The sequence below is a fragment of the Notechis scutatus genome, chromosome 1 (genome assembly GCF_049901735.1).
Source record: "Notechis scutatus isolate UNSWTSFEM ecotype Mainland chromosome 1, rNotScu1.2, whole genome shotgun sequence".
Classification (NCBI taxonomy): Eukaryota; Metazoa; Chordata; class Lepidosauria; order Squamata; family Elapidae; genus Notechis; species Notechis scutatus.
The window spans coordinates 171,528,977-171,547,738 of NC_142009.1; the positions used below are offsets into that span (position 1 = coordinate 171,528,977).

Consider the following 18,762-nt stretch of genomic DNA (forward strand, 5'->3'; position numbering starts at 1 on the left):
CATCTTCCAGACCAAAGAGAGCCTGACTTTAGTCTTTGAGTACATGGTGAGTGGCTTTTCATCAGATTTATTCATTTGCTTATTGAAGAAAGCAAACCCCCTCATTTTTCAGTGCTTCACAGGATTTTACAGCAGTATGGAATGGATCCATTACAGTGAATGTTGCTTTCTGCATACTTCTGACTCTTCTCCTTGAGATTGGCCAGGTCCCGTTTATATTTTAAGGTCTGCTTTATGTGACCTGAAGCAGTAGGAGCTGATTGTTTTTGCAGTTACAATCAATGCATGCAAGGTGCTGTTTTCAAAGATTTGTTTCCTAAGTTCAGTTTACTGCCTTTCCCTCTCTTCTCAGGATTTTACCATTCACCCATATCTTTTTATGTGCCACTATCTTAATTTTTTTTTAAAAAAATTTTTTTTAAATATTTCTCAGTCCCTACCCATTACATGTAGATCATATGGTGCTCTTGGGAGAATATTATACAAAGATTTAATCCAGAAATGGACAATAAAGGAAGCAGATTGAGATTTTCTTCACCTGGTTTCCCAGCAGAGGGTTTCATGGGGTTGATTAAGAAGAGGTCACTTTCTATTCAGTGATTTTTTTTTTCAAATGTAGTTGAGTTATACTTTGATAAAGAACCTGCAGAAAATCTCTGGTCTTGATAAATAACTCTTATTTCTTCTGCATCTATTTAGCACACAGACTTGGCCCAGTACATGTCTCAGCATCCTGGGGGCCTTCATCCTCATAATGTTATGGTATGTTTTTGAGGAAATATGTATATTAAAAGCATGTATTATGAGCAAACATTATTAATAGGTTTAGCATATTAGGGTTCACCTATTTATTTTAAATATATATTTTCTCTTTCTTGCATCTAGGTCTAACTGTGTGATTATGTTGTATTAACAAGTATGAAACAGAAACCAAGATTTATTATATATTCCTGTTGCTGAGTTGAAGTGCTCTTTCTTGTCCCCATTGTTGATCCCTATTCTGCATCATCTGATTTCACTCCAAAGAATGGATGACAAAGCCTCACAGATTTAAAAACCTTGAGGCTGCTTTTGGATGGTGTGGAAATCTGCTTTCTTTATGGTTTCAGACAAGATTAAGGAAATGTGGTGAGGACATGGCAGAACAAACCTGTTGCCAAAACATGCTTCTGCAGTTATATGCAAGCAGGAAAGACTGTATTAATCTCCAGAATGCCTTCATAATATGGAAGATGGATAACCTGTCATGTGCATACAGTCTTTCACCCTCCATGTTATAGCCTTAGCCACTGATTTTCTAGCTAGACTGTATTCTCTCCTTCCTGCCCCCAAGGATGTCAAATGATTGCATTAAATGTTTGTGAAGTGTAATGCTCCTATATTACACTTTTAACCTTCCTTAAGTCCTCACCAAACAAAGTTACACATATTGCTGGCCATTCATTTATGATTCCAGAATCCAAAATCAAGGGAAAAAAGTGTATTCTTCTTAATATAAAGATCCTTCACCATGGAAATCTACAAAATAAATTTCCACCAAGATACAGATCCTCGACTTATGACCATGATGAGCCCAAAATTTCTGCTGCTAACCAAGACATTTTTGAAATGAGTTTTTATGACCTTTCTTGGCACAGTTGTTAAGTGAATCACTGCAGTTGTTAAGTTAACAAGGTTCTTGAGTGAATCTGGCTTTCCCATTGACTTTGTATATTAGAGCAGGAGTCACCAACCTTTTAGACCTAAGGGACCACCAAACTCATAATTTTAAATCCCGAGGCCCACTAATATAAATTTCAAAAAAAAGAAAATATATTTAATATAAACATTTTAATTTTATATTAAATATAAATTTAATGTTATAAATTAATTTTAATATATAAATGTATATGAATATATATATACTGCTCAAAAAATAAAGGGAACACTTAAACAACACAATGTAACTCCAAGTCAATCACACTTCTGTGAAATCAAACTGTCCCCTTAGGTAGCAACACTGATTGACAATCAATTTCACATGCTGTTGTGCAAATGGAATAGACAACAGGTGGAAAGCATAGGCAGTTAGCAAGACATCCCCAATAAAATAATGGTTCTGCAGGTGGTGACCAAAGACCACTTCTCAGTTCCTATGCTTTCTGGCTGATGGTTTGGTCACTTTTGAATGCTGGCAGTGCTTTCACTCTAGTGGTAGCATGAGACGGAGTCTACAACTCACACAAGTGACTCAGGTAGTGCAGCTCATCCAGGATGCACATCAATGTGAGCTGTGGCAAGAAGGTTTGCTGTGTCTGTCAGCATAATGTCCAGAGCATGGAGGTGCTACCAGGAGACAGGCCAGTACATCAGGAGACAAGGAGGCCATAGGAGGGCAACAACCCAGCATCAGGACCGCTACCTCCGCCTTTGTGCAAGGAGGGACAGGAGGAACACTGCCAGAGCCCTGCAAAATGACCTCCAGCGGGCCACAAATGTGCATGTGGCTGCTCAAACGGTCAGAAACAGACTCCATGAGGGTGGTATGAGGGCCTGACGTCCACAGGTGGGGGTTGTGCTTACAGCCCAACACCATGCAGGACGTTTGGCATTTGCCAGAGAACACCAAGATTGGCAAATTCGCCACTGGCGCCCTGTGCTCTTCACAGATGAAAGCAGGTTCACACTGAGCACACGTGACAGACGTGACAGGGTCTGGAGACGCCGTGGAGAACGTTCTGCTGCCTGCAACATCCTCCAGCATGACCGGTTTGGCAGTGGGTCAGTAATGGTGTGGGGTGGCATTTCTTTAGGGGGCCGCACAGCCCTCGATGTGCTCACCAGAAGTAGCCTGACTGCCATTAGGTACCGAGATGAGATCCTCAGGCCCCTTGTGAGACCATATGCTGGTGCGGTTGGCCCTGGGTTCCTCCTAATGCACGACAGTGCTAGACCTCATGTGGCTGGAGTGTGTCAGCAGTTCCTGCAAGATGAAGGCATTGATGCTATGGACTGACCCACCCGTTCCCCAGACCTGAATCCAATTGAGCACATCTGGCACATCATGTCTCGCTCCATTCACCAACACCACATTGTACCACAGACTGTCCAGGAGTTGGGGGATGCTTTAGTCCAGGTGTGGGAGGAGATCCCTCAGGAGACAATCTGCCACCTCATCAGGAGCATGCCCAGGCGTTGTAGGGAGGTCATACAGGCACGTGGAGGCCACACACACTACTGAGCCTCATTTTGACTTGTTTTAAGGACATTACATCAAAGTTGGATCAGCCTCTGGTGTTTTTTTCCACTTTAATTTTGAGTGTAACTCCAAATCCAGACCTCCATGGGTTGCTAAATTTGATTTCCATTGATAATTTTTGTGTGATTTTGTTGTCAGCACATTCAACTATGTAATGAACAAAATGTTTAATAAGAATGTTTCATTTATTTAGATCTAGGATGTCTTATTTTTGTGTTCCCTTTATTTTTTTGAGCAGTGTGTGTCTGTATGTGTGTGTGTGTGTGTGTGTGTATATATATATATATGGCATTCAGCTTTGTTCGTGTATTTTCCCACGTCATTGTAGTTGTGCTTTTAAAGTTGTAGCAACGTTTCGGCAGAATCTCATCTGCCATCATCAGGCTTCTGTATTATGTTCGTCTGTGAGTCAGACTTTCACAGCCGTTTCTGTTTTAAATTTGGGGCTAGCCTACTGCTGTGCCAGAATGTTTTTTTTTTAATCCTGATTGGTTGGAGTCTTGTGTTTATTGGTCTTGTGTTTATTGGTCTTGGAATTTGCTGTGTTCTGCTTGATTGGTGTTTCTAATATCTTCTGTCTGTTTTGTAGCTTTTTTTGTCTTGATTGGCTAGCAACATTGTGTTTCCTGTATTGGAGGCTTTTAGTGCAGCTTGGCTCCGAGAAAATGGATGGTTATCATTTATTAGGAAGCTAGGTTTCATCTGGGTACCTGATTGGGGTGTGTTTGAGCTGGAGGTATCAGGGGGGATCTGTTTGTGCCCAGGTGTTTGCCTGGCTTGTGGTGTGGAGATTTTTTTTTTTTTTTTTTTTGAGAGTGCAGGCTTCCAGATAATTGACAGTCTGGTGGAGTCATCTCTTCTATTCATGCTTTCAGGTCTTTTTTCAATCTCTATGGCTTCTCTGATAATTCTGTGGCTGGGGTTTTCTATAGTGGCTAGGGTTTTGGTGCCATTGAAGTTGATGCTATGACCTGTGGCTTCCATGTGTTGGACTAGTGAGGAAGTGTGTTCCAGCTTTTTGACTGCATTTTTGTGTTCATCCAGGCGGGTACTTATTCTTCTATTGGTCTGTCCAATGTATGTGGCCGGGCATGATGCACAGGGGGCTTCGTATATGCCTTGGTTTTCCAGGTCAATTTTATCTTTGGGGTTTCTAAGGATGGCTGCTATTTTTCTGTCTGTTTTGAAGGCAGTCTTGATGTGATGTCTATGTAGTATCTTAGTAATTTTGTCTGTAGAAAAAAGACCTGAAAGCATGAATAGAAGAGATGATTCCACCAGACTGTCAATCATTTGGAAACCTGCACTCACAAACAAAAAAATATCCACACCACTAGCCAGATAAACACCTGGGCACAAACAGATCCCCCCTGATACCTCCAGCTCAAACACACCCCAACCAGGCACCCAGATGAAACCTAGCTTCCTAACAAATGATAGCCGCCCATTTACCTGGAGCCAAGCTGCACAAAAGGCCTCCAATAACGGAACACAATGTTGCCAACCAATCAAGACACAAAAAGAGCCACTAAACAGACAGAAGATATTAGAAACACCAATCAAGCAGAACAAAGCAAACTCCAAGACCAATAAAAACAGACCTAGATTCCCAACCAATCAGGATGAAGAAAAAACCATTCTGGCACAGCAATAGGCTGCCCCAAATTTAAAATTGAAACAACTGTGGGGGCCTGACTCACAGACGGACAGAACCAGAAGCCTGATGATGGCAGATGAGATTCTGGCGAAACGTTGCTACAACTTTAAAAGCAGCTACAACTTTAAAAGCACAACTACAATGACGTGGGAAAATACCCGAATAAAGCTGAATGCCATATATGTATGTATATATATATGTGTGTGTGTGTGTGTGTGTGTGTGTGTGTGTGTATGTGTATGTATATGTATATGTATGTTTTCGTAGATTTTCACGGGTACAGGTATGTAGGTCTAGGTGTGTTCGGGTCTTTTCCCATGTAAGAATAATCTTACACGGGAAAAGACCCAAATACACCTAGACCTACACACACACACACACAATATATATATATACAGTATATATATATATATATATATATATATATATATATATATATATATATATATATATATATATATATATATATATATATATATATACAGACGAACACAATACAGAAGCCTGATGATGGCAGATGAGATTCTGCCAAAACGTTGCTACAACTTTAAAAGCACAACTATAATGACGTGGGAAAATACCCGAACAAAGCTGAATACCATACATGTAAGTACCCGCGAAAACTTAAGAATATATATATATATACATACATTATATATATATATTTACATTTATATATATATATATAAAATATAAAAATGGCCTGGTAGTCATATGAGTAGGTGGGCGTGACCAAGCCAACATCACTTCTTTGCCCTTGCTCTCTCTCATTTCTCTCTCTTTCTCAGTCCCTGGGAGGGGGGAGAAAGGTGGGGGGAATGTGACATGGTTGGCCGTCTTGATTTTGCTGCAGAAGGCAAGCTGAAAGAGCAAAATAAGGCGGGAAAAGCTCCAGGTTGTTTTGAGCGCCTCCTCAGCTGTCTGGGGAGTGAAGAGGAGAGGGGAAAATTCCTAAGGAACTGGCCCCGTGGGACAAGCTTCATTGATTCCGCCGGCACTTGCAGAAGCCGCCAACTCGTGCCACAAAGTTGCGGAAGGGAGAAACTCTTGGCGGAAAGTTCATCAAAAGTTGCAGTCCTTCACATGCACCCCTCACCCCCCTCCCCAAATCCTGAAGATCACCAGGTTAGAGAAGGGCTGCCAGGGAAAAGGGTGACAAGAGGTTTTTCTCTCCTGGATTGCGACCTTTGGCACGTTGGGGTGTCAACTTTGCAGAGATTTTTGCTTTGTTCTCTCTCTCCTGCTGCTGGTACCACCTCTGTTGCCAACATGGGTGCGACTGGGTGGGTGTGGGCAGAGCCAACCAGGGTGATTTTTCAGTTCGGCAAACTGAACCGTCCCTACCACCTGGTGCGAGGTAGTCAAATTTCACCATTGCTTCAGAGGCTTCAAACAAAGAGGAGTGAAGGAGGGGAAGGCTTATAATCAAAGCTTTGATTATAAGCCTCCCCACTCCCCTCATTTGAATGCTGACCCAGGCTGGTTGGGAACCAATTTGGAGGCCAGTGTGCCCCGACCCCTTTTGCCTTGGAGAAGTCCTTTCCTAGCCTTCGAAATTGGTTCCAAAGGCAGCAAGGAAGCTGCAGGGGGCTGCTGCCAGCCACGTTTGAATGTCGCTCCTCTAACTTGGAGATTGGAAAACAAATGCTACTCACATTTGCACAGCATTAGCGAAAGGGTGGGGATGAGGGGAAAGGATCCGCACATCGAGGAGGTTGAGCAGCTGCCAGAATGCCCTCAAGGGAAGATGTTGCAAGGGGGAGGCTCGACCCCCCCAGAAGCTTCTCTTCCTCCTCGACAGAAGCACTCAAGCCCAAAGCTCTCACTGCCCCTCTGGCCCCCGACAAGCTGCCTCCTTCCCGCTGAGCGTGTGAGCGCTTCTGGCGAGGAGGAAGAGGAGGTTGAGCCTCCCCCTTGCAACATCTTCACCTGAGGGCAGCTGTTTCCTGTGGCTCAGGAGGTCCCTGCTCTTCCCGCTACTGCTCGGCCTCCTCGATGCGCTGAGGCAGGAGGCAGAAGCCACAACATGGGAGACTGCAGGATTGCCCTGCCTCCCTGCCTCAGCATGCTGTGGCCCACCAAATTTTTCTCACAGCCCACCAGTGGGCCGCAGCCCACTGATTGGTGACCGCTGTTATAAGCCCTTCACATCACTTTTAATATGCTTCTTTAATTGTTCTTAAACAGAACCCACATGATATTTAATTGGGATGAAAATTCAATTCATAAAGAGAAAGTTTTTTTTAACTCTTCTCATTATCAGATCTTCACAATTCCTATTTTATAACAGTTACAATATTTGTGAAATATTTTATTCATGTAATATGTCCTGTAGTCTGGCATGAATGCTTTAGCATCTAACATTCATTAGAATCCCCCCTTTTACATTTCTCTTCTATCCCTCACCTATTTTTTTTATTTATAAAAATCTACATATTTAAGTCCTGCAGAATTTTGCTTTCAATAGCTTGAATTAATATCAGGAGAGTAGTGTTTGTTTTATTCTGTGGCAGTCAAGTAATTAGCAACCCAAATTATCTTGGAGTTGAATATAGAAATAGAAGAAACGAATACATCATTCAGTTACCAAACAGACAAAAGAATAGAGCCAAATCTTTTGAAAGAGTGTGGGATTTTTAAACCATGAAAAGAATGCTTACAAATGGATGCATTTTGCCATTTTCCATATAGGAGTCCTACATCTTGAAACAACTTCCAAAGCAGCCATAACCAACCATAATCTAATCCCTTTACCAGGAGGGAAACTGATGAAATGGTTCCCAGCTATCTTATCTAGCCTTCTAAATTCTTTCTATGATTTTAGCAAGCCTCACGTTATTCTATGTAGCATCTGGGGCACCTACTGATGTTTGCCATCATTGAGAAAGATGTCTCCGAATTGTTTTTCCCCAATTGAGGCCTTTGGGGTATAAGGGTGAAAACAGAAATGAGAGACCTCTGCTAGACAAACTGCTTCCACTTCTAATGTCACTCCACCAAACACCCTGAAGTTAAGCTATTCTGTTGATTTATTGTAACTTACATCACCTTTGTTTAGCTCTTGAGTGAAAGATGGGATATAAATCTAATAAATGAAATAAAACAGTCCATAATAGTCCCCCTCTAATGTTGAGCTAATTAATGTTACAATTTCTTTTTGTATTTTAACTGTTCACATTTTTTGAAAAGCTTTATCCCAACATTCTGAAATGTATCCATGCTCCCCATCCTATTCCAGATTGTTTTTTCTCAATATTCTGTTCTTCCCCTCACCCCTAAGTTGCTTTTATGACTCTTCTCTTGGGGAATCCTGGCTTCTGTTTGACTATGGAGGAAACTAAAACGAGAAGCAAATAAATCAATTCATCCAGCACAACTTCTATCAGCAAGAGAATAGTTATCTAACAGAAGAGTTACTAGGAACGTGTGTTGTGGGTTTTAAACACGTAACCAACTTATAAGGAAGAGTCATTTCATTCATTCTTTCACTCCCTTCCTTTCCCCTGGAAGTTTAAGACACTATCTTACACTACCATGGCTCTGTTTTTGCCTTTTGTTTCCAGCTTTTCATGTTCCAGCTTCTGAGAGGGTTGGTTCACATCCATAAGTGCCATATCCTTCATCGAGATCTGAAACCTCAGAATTTGCTCCTAAATTGCTATGGAGAGCTTAAATTAGCTGATTTTGGTGAGTCATCATCACCTGGTCTCCATCAGACAGTTATTCAGTAGATGAGTTTCTTGGGCCTATAAATTCACCACCAAAATGATCATTCTGACAGATTTAAAAATCCTGACTTTTTCCCCCTCTGTCTTGACAGGTCTTGCTCGTGCTAAATCTCTCCCCAATCAAACATACTCTGCTGAGGTGGTGACACTTGGCTATCGCCCTCCTGATGTTCTGCTTGGAGCCACTGATTATTCATCAGATGTGGATATTTGGTGAGAAGAGGTTTGGACCATTAAGAGGAAGGAAATGAAGTTCAACACATTCATCCTTTCCCTTCTTAGGGAAAGATGGAAGACACAACAAGAGAATTTTAAAATATGAAATAATGGTCTGATTATCAAAAATACATGAGCTTGAGTTGGAAGTTAAATCTATTTTATTTTTTTCCTCTGAACCCTCAATTGCTTAAAGATTTAAATATTTAATATCAATTGCGTCCCCAAATGAAATGACATATTTTAATTTGAGTAGTCCATAATAGACTGCTTGCAAAGTGGTAACTAGAGCATTTTAGGAGAAAAATGAAACTAAATCCAAAGATTTGATTCTAGTCACCCAACCTTTTCCATGTTAGTTGTGAAGTTGTGTCCGATCCATCGTGACCCCATGAACAAGATTCCTCCAGGCCTTCCTGTCCTCTTATCATCTTCTGGAGTCCATTTAAGCTCACGCCTACTGCTTCAGTGACTCCATCCAGCCCCCTAATTCTCTGTCGTCCCCTTCTTTTATTGCCCTCAATCTTTCCCAGCATTAGGCTCTTCTCCAGTGAGACCTACCTTCTCATTAGGTGGTCAAAGTATTTGAGTTTCATCTTTGGGAACTGGCCTTCTAAAGAGCAGTCAGGGTTGATCTCCTCTAGGACTGACTGGTTTGATCGCCTTGCAATCCAAGGGACTCGCAGGACCACTTCAGGGATGGGATTCAAATTTTTTAACAATTGGTTCTGTGGGCGTGGCTTAATTTGTGGGTGTGGCTTGTTGGTCACATGACTGGCTGGGCGTGGCCAGATGGCCATGTCACTGGCAAACCAAATACAAGTGATCCTTGCTTAATGGCCGGTTGCTTAGCAAATGTTATAATTTACGACTGATCTCCCCAGAGATACTTGACCTGTTTTTTGAGTTTTGACAGCCATGCACACACACACACACACACACACACCCTTCTAATCCTGCTATTCTATGATTCTGAAAGGATCTCCTGCAGGGGGTTGGACTAGAAGATGACCTCCGAGATCCCTTTTAGCCCTAGATTGCTGTGCTGTTTCAAAGAGTCTTCTGAAGCCAGGGTTTGTGTCCTTCCTTCCTCTTCTTTTTTCTCCCTCCGTGTATCCATCCATCCATATATCTCATTCACTTTCTCCTCCCTCTCTCTTTCTCTTTCTGTCCCTTCCTTCCATCCCTCTCTCTTTGTCTATCCCTTTTCTTCCTTTCTCTTCCTTGCTCTCTCCCTTTTTCTTTCTTTCCTTTTTCTTTCTTTTCTTTCTTGTCTCTTCCTTCTCTCTCTGTCTTTCCTTCTCTCTCTTTCTCTCTGTCTTTCTCTCTCTCTCTCTCCCTTCCCTTCCTCTTTCCCTCTGTCCTTCTAAAGCTAGGAGACCCACCTGAAACAAACATACACACCTACACACACTTCCAATGAAGTACTATCCAAGAGCCCAGCAATGTCATTCATGACGAGGGTTCTTCCCAGCCAGTTTCCCAGAGTCCCAGGGACTGGGCACAGATGGACGATTGCTCCTGGTCCTGTGTTACCTGGAAAGGCCAGCAGGCAAGGCATTCGGGTCCAACAAAGGGGCCGCAGGTGGGACTTCTTCCCCTCCCTCTTTTGGGGAAAGGGCTGGAAACTTCAAGCGAGCAGCCTCACCCACCCCACTGGGAGCTCTGGGCTAGGCAGTGGTTTGGCTTTTCCAACTACCTGCAACCTTACCTTCTACATCTGATGGCAGAGGGAAAGGCAAGCCAGCCAGGGCAGAGATATCACCACTCGGCTCCCTGCCAACCCGCATCTTGTCCCCTGCCCAAATTCTTGCCAACCCGCATCTCGTTCCCTGCCCAAATTCTAAGCAGCTGCTGGGGCTTGTGGCTGCCAGGGGGTGCGGGAGGCAACCAGGAAGCATGAGGCTATGCGGCCCACTGAGAACGGTGTGACGTCCATGGGCTGGAGGGTAAAACTGACAGCAGGGAAGGAAGATCCGCTTTGGCGAGGCTTGACTTGCACCATTCTCACAGTGGCAGCCTGCACTCTGTTAAAAAGCATGGGCCAGCTGGCAGGAGAGGGAAGGGGCAGCAGGCAAAGGGGCAATGCAGGCAGCATAGTGTCGTGCTCCCTGTTCACCCCACACACACACCCTGCCCCCAGCTGGCAAGACCCAGCATCTGTGGAGAATCAGGGGGGGAGTGAGATGCAGGCTGGTGGGAACCCAAACAGCAATGGGTCAGCCCTGGCTTGCCTTCCTCTCTGCAACCAGCAAGCCAGGCAAGCTGGAGGCCAGGGACATTGGGGGGTGGGGAGCTAGCTAGGCCACAAATGTTGCATGGGATGGAGCCATGGTGCTGGTGGCAAAGCAAGCCAGGCAGGAACCATGGGGCGGGGGGGCAGCTAACTAGGCTGCGAGCACTGAGGGCGGCAGCATGGCAGTGGCGGCCTAGGCTGGCCCAGGAGTTGGGATTCAACTGGGGCTGGTGGCAGCAGTGGCAGGTAGGTACTGGGGCTTGCAGAGCCTCGCTTACCCAGGGATCACAGATCAGATCAGGCAGGGCCGTGGCGGAAGGCAGGCAGTGATGGCTGGTGGGTGGGTGAAGGCAGACTGCAGGCAGCGATGGTGTGTGGACAATATAAGGAGGAGCGGAGTGGGCGGGGAGGGGCCACCCAGTGGCACGATTTACCAGTTCTCCGAAATGCACAGAATCGTAACAACCGGTTCTATAGAACCAGTACGAATCGGTAAAATCCCACCCCTGTTTGAAAGATATAATTTTGCCTATTCCTAATAAAAGCTAAAACTGCAAGGTTTACTTCCTTCTTCTTCCTCAACTTGGTTTCTCTTCTTTTATCAGAGATTTTGATATTTAGACAGTATTAAAAGCAGTTCAGATCTAGTGTTTCTCATATTGTAGTAGTAAAGAAATCTGTTGTGACAATACTGTGCTACCAGAGCTTTTGTGTGTTATATCAGGAATGGAGCCTAGGAGATAAGCTGCAAGCTGAGCTTAAGAGCCACCACATAATTGAAGGAATTAAGGAAACAATCTGATAAACTGCAGAAGTTCTGCTCCATTTAATTCCTGATCTAGATATTAGCTATTTATCATATATATAGCCTCAAACATGCTAGATTAGCCATATACATTTTCAAGTGTATGAGCATACATATTTAGATTAAATGTTGTTCATTTAGTTAGTAATGTTGGATTCAGTGTAAATCCAAACCAGTTTCACAGTGGTAGTTTCTCATGGATTCTTTCTTTCTTTTAGTAGAGAAAGATGAACCTCTGGAAAGTCCATATTAAATTGTATATAATTTACTTTAATATGCAGAATTTTGTATCTAGTTTTCTCTATTATATGCTTTAATGCAACTGCCTTAATTTATGCTTTAAAATATGTTTGATTCTAGTTTACATTGTCTCTTACAAAAATTCCCAAATATTTTTCTTTTTTGAATCAATATTTCAAGTATCTACTACCTTATTTAAATTTTGTCATGAAAAATTAAAGTATTTTAAAAATATGTTGCTTGTAGAAAGCATGATGAAAATTATACTTTATATTATATTTTGATTTAGATTACACTTATTTGTAACATGTATAAAAACAGGACTGGATGGCTAAATTGTCAGAGTATATTCAATAATTGGCAGACACAAGGTTTAACAAAGTCAGCAAGTGAGTAAGCATGGTAACAGACCAGCCAACGGGAGCTGACAGCCTGGGTATGGTTTGGCTCTGTGTGCTTTGCTGAGAATTGAAACTGAAACTGATGTCTGCTCTGAGCTGCTGCTGCTTGTGTTTTTGCTTATGTTACCTTGAAAGAATCTACAAATGGTATTGTAAACTTTAATGATATTATTATAAAGAAGTTAATGATCCTGCTGAATCAGTTCATCTGTGTGTTTTCTGGACTTGGATTTCTGCTGCAAACTCTAACATAAATGACTTAATATTATTTTTCTCCAGGAGTGCAGGTTGCATATTTGTGGAGATGCTTCATGGTCAACCACTGTTTCCAGATGTTAGCAATATCTTTGACCAATTAGAGAAAATCTGGATCGTGAGTATAATAATATATCTGAGAAATTCATAGTAAAATCATCAGCACTTCAAAGTGTTACCTTATCAATACAGATATGAATGTGTAGCATTGTTAGATGCTCAGAAGTATCTTTCTGTCTCTCCCTTTGCCTTGTGAATTTGTTGTAAAACGAATATAAGAGATTCAACAAAGGAGGAAAAAAAGGAGTTTCAGTTTTTGTGTGTTTGATCTTCAAAAACAAAAGCTAAAAAGGAGAGCCTATAATATCCCCAACCCCAAAACCTTAACCATAGACGCACGACCTCACCCCTTCCTAAGAGAGTGCCTGATACCTGTTCTCTTTTTCTTAGTACCCATTTGTATTCAAAAATTAACAACAACAAAAAAAAAAAATAAATAAATAATAAATAAATTCAGTGTATTCAGTTTTCCAAGCATGTAAAAAAACAGACATACTGAAATTTTAAACCCCACCATTACGCAGGAGGACTCAGTTTGGGTTCTTAATTCAATCCATAGCTAAATGCTTGCTTTGAGGTATTTTATCTTAATTGGCATGGATTTATTTGCTTGAGGAATGAGTCCTAGGACTTGAGTTTTCAAATTAAGTTTCTGTGGTTCTAAGGCCCACAATGTCCTCAAACAATGCTGTGAAATGAAGTTTTGAACACCTGTCAGAAGTTCTGCTTACTGCCTTTTCCCTTTTATCTCAAAGCAATGGGATCTTTCTCATCCTGATAATCTGCAGCTTCTGAATGCTTTCTCTTGTAGAGACACTGAAAATCAGGATCAAGACTACAGATAAGTTTTTAGAAAATACATTCAGTTTTGTTTCTCATTTGAAAGGTATTGGGGATCCCAACTGAAGAAACGTGGCCAGAAGTTTCCAAACTTTGCTACTATAAACCAGGTATGATTTCATACCTGTATATAAGAATGTTATGTATCTTCAGCCTATTTGCTGATGCATGGATGTACTGCTGCTGTGAAAGTTCATTATCATTTGACCACTTTCTCCATTTCCATGTGCAATCAACATGCTTACAATGGCTGTCTTCATGAGGAATGCAATAGTCTGCAAAATAGTTGCTGGGGAGAGTGGGGAGACTCTCTTCTTGCAAGATCTAATCTGGGTCGGTCACCAGGGCCAGAAGTTTAGTCTCCCGAGTTTTGGGGCTCATTTTGGAGCCCATCCTCAGGGAACTTCTCTCCACCAGAATGGATAAACCACCCAGATTGGGTCCTGCAACATTATCCTGGGATACGTATATTTGCCTTCAGTTGTGAGAGTCTTCTTGCTTCCCCATTCCCTTCCTGTAGTTCTACCCAGAATCAGTGAAAAGAAAGGAATCAGAGAGTGATAGACCTTTCCTTCCCATCCATCACGTGGGAAACTTTATCTCCAGAACTTCAATGGGCCAGTTTCTCTTAGTTGGATATGGGCTTTTTTTTTAAAAAAAGGAGCCTTCCTTTCCCTTCTATTTAATGTTTTCTCTTAAGACATCTTTCAGAACAGCGTAACACAAGTGTTGTGGTATAGAGCAGCAGTGATCAACACCAATGCAAAGAAAAGTGAAATATAAAAACCCTGAAACATGAACTCTCTCCTATGCATTGAGGGAGAAAGGACAGAGTCTGTGTGAAAGCCAGGAGGGCAACTGGGAGAAACACTTTCAGTCTTTCAGGCCTAGCAAAGCATAGTAATGTTTCTTCAAAGAGGAGGATGTTGTTCAGATGAGCTTCAGGGGCCCTGGTTTTCCTCCCCTGCTTGAAAACTAAACATCCCTCATTTTGACATGCTGGCTGGTTTTGTAATGGTGGAAACTTTCACACCATTAGCCAAGATTCATTAATCATAGTGGCATGAAATGGGAATGTGCTGGCTTCCTCAGCAGACTAGAGTTTGTGCCCCATCCTGTCTTCCCTAACATAGTAATTGGGGGTTAGGGAATTAGGTTGACTGCTTTGAATGAGATTTCCTGGGGAGTGGGAGAAGGGCAGGGGGAGGGCAAAGCCTCAAACCACTCAATTCCCTGATGCTTTTGAAAGGAAAAACATCACAACCCCAGAGAAATCCTTGCTGTGGGAAGGACAGTAGTGAAGCAGTGACACGCTAATAAAAAGTCTCCTCTTATGCTTTTTTTTAAGTAGAGGAAATACTAATTAATTAACAATTGTTTTTTATAACTTAACAAAATATTGTAGTTTTGTAATGCAATTTAGTTGCTATTTGTTAATTTTTGATATTTTTAAATGGTACTCTGAAAGCTATCAGTTCAAGGCATTTATTAACTTCTGTCCTTTCCTTCTTAATGTTGCTTCTAGTTAAACAGTGAAGAAAATCAAAGTAGCATTATCAATGAAAGACATTGGTTAGACTCCCAAAGCCCACCGAACATTTTGTGAATTCTGACTGAGAAAGTGCTTCATCTGGAATTGATTATAATCACTTGTGCTAGTCAATAGATACCCGTAGTTTGAAATGTATTTTTCACAGTGTTGGGAGTAAATTTGTACTCTTAAATTGTAACTTAGCACTGAAGCAACAATAAAACAAATCAATTTAAAATATTATAGTGCCAGATTAAAAATATGATTTGGATCATTATGGAAAGGCAATAACATAATTCTGATGGAAAATCTCTGGATCTTACATAGCACAAATTGACAATCCATTTTTAAAGACAATCTGCTTTGGGGGGCTGGATGCTGAAACACATGGAAGAATGGTTGCAGCAGCTGGATATATTCAATCCAACAAACAGGAGTAGGGGTAACACGATAGCAGTCTTCCAATACTGTCACAAAGAAGAGAGGGACAACCTATTCTCCAGATCACTTGAGAGCAATACAAGAAGTAACGGATGGAAACTTATCAAAAAAATCCAACCTAGACTTAAGGAGAAATTTCCTGACAATGAGAACAAATAAACAGTGGAATGGCTTGCCTTGAGAAGTTGTGGGTGCTTCAGTGCTGGAAGTTTTTTAAGAAGAGATAGGACAACCATTTGTTCAGAATTGTATAGGATCTCATGCTCGAATAGAGGGTTGGATTAGAAAACCTCAAAGGTCCCTTCCAACTCTGTCATTCTGTATTTCTAGAAGGTCCTCTTGCTGTCTTATGATTATGGTCAAATTGATACAGGAAAATACTGATAGCAAGGTCTTTTCTCCATTACTCAGTTAAAGTGCTGTCTGCATATCCTCGAGTCACTACAAAACAATGCCAGCATAACATTTACTGTTTGCATTATGAATCGTGGATTGTACTTCGTCAAGGGATGTTGTCTTGCTTTGTGATTTTTTCCCTTTTGGTCTTGTTGCTGCTCCTTTGAAAGTTTGCTTATCTTCTGTGTCTGCCTCCTGTTACATATTCACAGTGTGCATCTACTAAAAATAAAGGGTTTATAATTTATTATTAAGTCAATCATGGGAAGGAGGAGAAAAGAAACTGAAGTTCAGGTTAATGATTAGTATCTAACCTGTTTAAAAATAGATTAAATATACAACAAAGGAATAAATAATACATTATCATACTAGGAATTGCTGCAGTCAACAGGAAGATATTTACTTATTGTAGTTTTTTTAGACAATTGTCTTCTAAAGCAGAGTTCCCCAATATTTCTGGCTTTGCGGACAGCAGGTGAGGGGGAAAGGGGATGGTTTCATGCAAGCGGCCATCAAAGCCATGCGCATACATGCAGCCCCATTTCCACAAGGCGTGTGCATGTGTGCCTGCCACACACGCAAATGGAGTATGCCCACATGCTCTCGCCCACTGCTCATGCAATTATGAGAATGCACATGCACTTGCCAGCTGTTTCTGCGGCCCAGTTGCAATCCCCTCATGACCCACTAGTGGACCACAGCCCACTGATTGTGGACCTCTGTTTTAAAGCATCTTTAATTAAAACTATTTCCATTATTTCATTAATTTGTGGCAATCTTAGTTTTGCAATGTGCAAAGCAGCTCATCTCCAGACAAATTCCTTTATTCTCAAAGAAGGAAATGACTTGATCTTTTACTAGACGTGTTAACATTTGATAAGTTGGAATCCAGATACCTGAGGTCACAGACAGGAAGACATTAGGGATAACAGCCTATTTTGTTGCGCCAAACAAAATACATTCTTGCTATGATTAGATTTTTCAGTTTCTTTGCTTTAAAATTTGCAATACGTTAATGCTACAGCCAATAATGCATTATAGCTGCATGACCTCCCCAACTGTAAGAATTATTTCTTTTATTTGATTGGATATGACAACAGGTTCAGCTTTAACTTCAATGAGATGAATTGCAACAAGAAATCTCATGTTAACATATGTACTGTACAGATGAAGCTTGAAAAATTAGAATATCGTGCAAAAGTTCATTTATTTCAGTAATGCAACTTAAAAGGTGAAACTAATATATGAGATAGACTCATTACATGCAAAGCAAGATAATTCAAGCCGTGATGTGTCATAATTGCGATGATTATGGCTTACAGCTCATGAAAACCCCAAATCCACAATCTCAGAAAATTAGAATATTACATGCAATCAATAAAACAAGGATTGTACATAGAACAATATCGGACCTCTGAAAAGTAGAAGCATGCATATGTACTCAGTACTTGGTTTGGGCCCCTTTTGCAGCAATTACTGCCTCAATGCGGTGTGGCATAGAAGCTATCAGCCTGTGGCACTGCTGAGGTGTTATGGAAGACCAGGATGCTTCAATAGTGGCCTTCAGCTCTTCTGCATTGTTCGGTCTCATATCTCTCATCTTTCTCTTGGCAATGCCCCATAGATTCTCCATGGGGTTCAGGTCAGGTGTGTTTGTTGGCCAATCAAGTACAGTAATCCCACGGTCATTGAACCAGGTTTTGGTGCTTTTGGCAGTGTGGGCAGGTGCCAAGTCCTGCTGGAAAATGAAGTCAGCATCCCCATAAAACTCATCTGCGAAAGGAAGCATGAAGTGCTCCAAAATCTCCTGGTAGATGGCTGCGTTGACCCTGGACTTAATGAAGCACAGTGGACAAACACCAGCAGATGACATAGCTCCCCAAATCAACACAGACTGTGGAGACTTCACACTGGACTTCAAGCATCTTGCAGTGTGTGCCTCTCCATTCTTCCTCCAGACTCTGGGCCCTTGGTTTCCAAATGAGATGCAAAAGTTGCTCTCATCAGAAAAGAGGACTTTGGACCACTGAGCAACAGACCAGTTCTGTTTTTTTTTAGCCCAGGTAAGACGCTTCTGACGTTGCTTGTTCAGTAGTGGCTTGATAAGAGGAATATGGCATTTGAAGCCCATGTCCAGGATCAGTCTGTGTGTGGTGGTTCTTGATGCACTGACTCCAGCCTCAGTCCACTCCTTGTGAAAGTCCCCAACACTTTTGAATGGCCTTTTCCTGACAATCCTCTCCAGGTTGCGGTCATCCCTGCTGCTTGTGCACCTTTTTCTTCCACCCTTTTCCCTTCCACATAACTTTCTATTAATGTGCTTTGATAGAGTACTTTGGGAACATCCAACTTCTTTTGCAATTACCTTTTGAGGCTTTCCCTGCTTATGGAGGGTGTCAATGATGGTTTTCTGCACAACTGTCAGGTCAGCAGTCTTTCCCATGATTGTGATTCCTACTGAACCAGACTGAGAGACCATTTAAAGGCCCAGGAACCCGTTTGCAGGTGTTATGGCTTAATTAGCTGATTAGAGTGGGACACGTTGAGCCTAGAATATTGAACCTTTTCACAATATTCTAATTTTCTGAGATTGTGGATTTGGGGGTTTCATGAGCTGTAAGCCATAATCATCTCAATTATGACACATCAAGGCTTGAACTATCTTGCTTTGCATGTAATGAGTCTATCTCATATATTAGGTTCACCTTTTAAGTTGCA

The 18,762-nt window shown here is 41.7% G+C and overlaps 1 protein-coding gene across 5 annotated transcripts in view; it reads left to right on the forward strand.

The window, feature by feature from the left end:
* Window positions 1-18,762, forward strand: part of CDK15 (cyclin dependent kinase 15) — a 41,428-nt gene that overhangs the window by 10,627 nt on the left and 12,039 nt on the right. For all 5 annotated transcript variants that reach the window (XM_087949517.1, XM_087949519.1, XM_087949516.1 and 2 more), the window contains 6 exons: window positions 1-46; window positions 700-762; window positions 8,459-8,582; window positions 8,716-8,836; window positions 12,801-12,894; window positions 13,723-13,786. The exon at window positions 1-46 is cut by the window's left edge and continues 49 nt beyond it. In XM_087949517.1, the coding sequence (XP_087805643.1) occupies window positions 1-46; window positions 700-762; window positions 8,459-8,582; window positions 8,716-8,836; window positions 12,801-12,894; window positions 13,723-13,786 (512 nt within the window). The remainder of the gene's footprint in view (window positions 47-699; window positions 763-8,458; window positions 8,583-8,715; window positions 8,837-12,800; window positions 12,895-13,722; window positions 13,787-18,762) is intronic.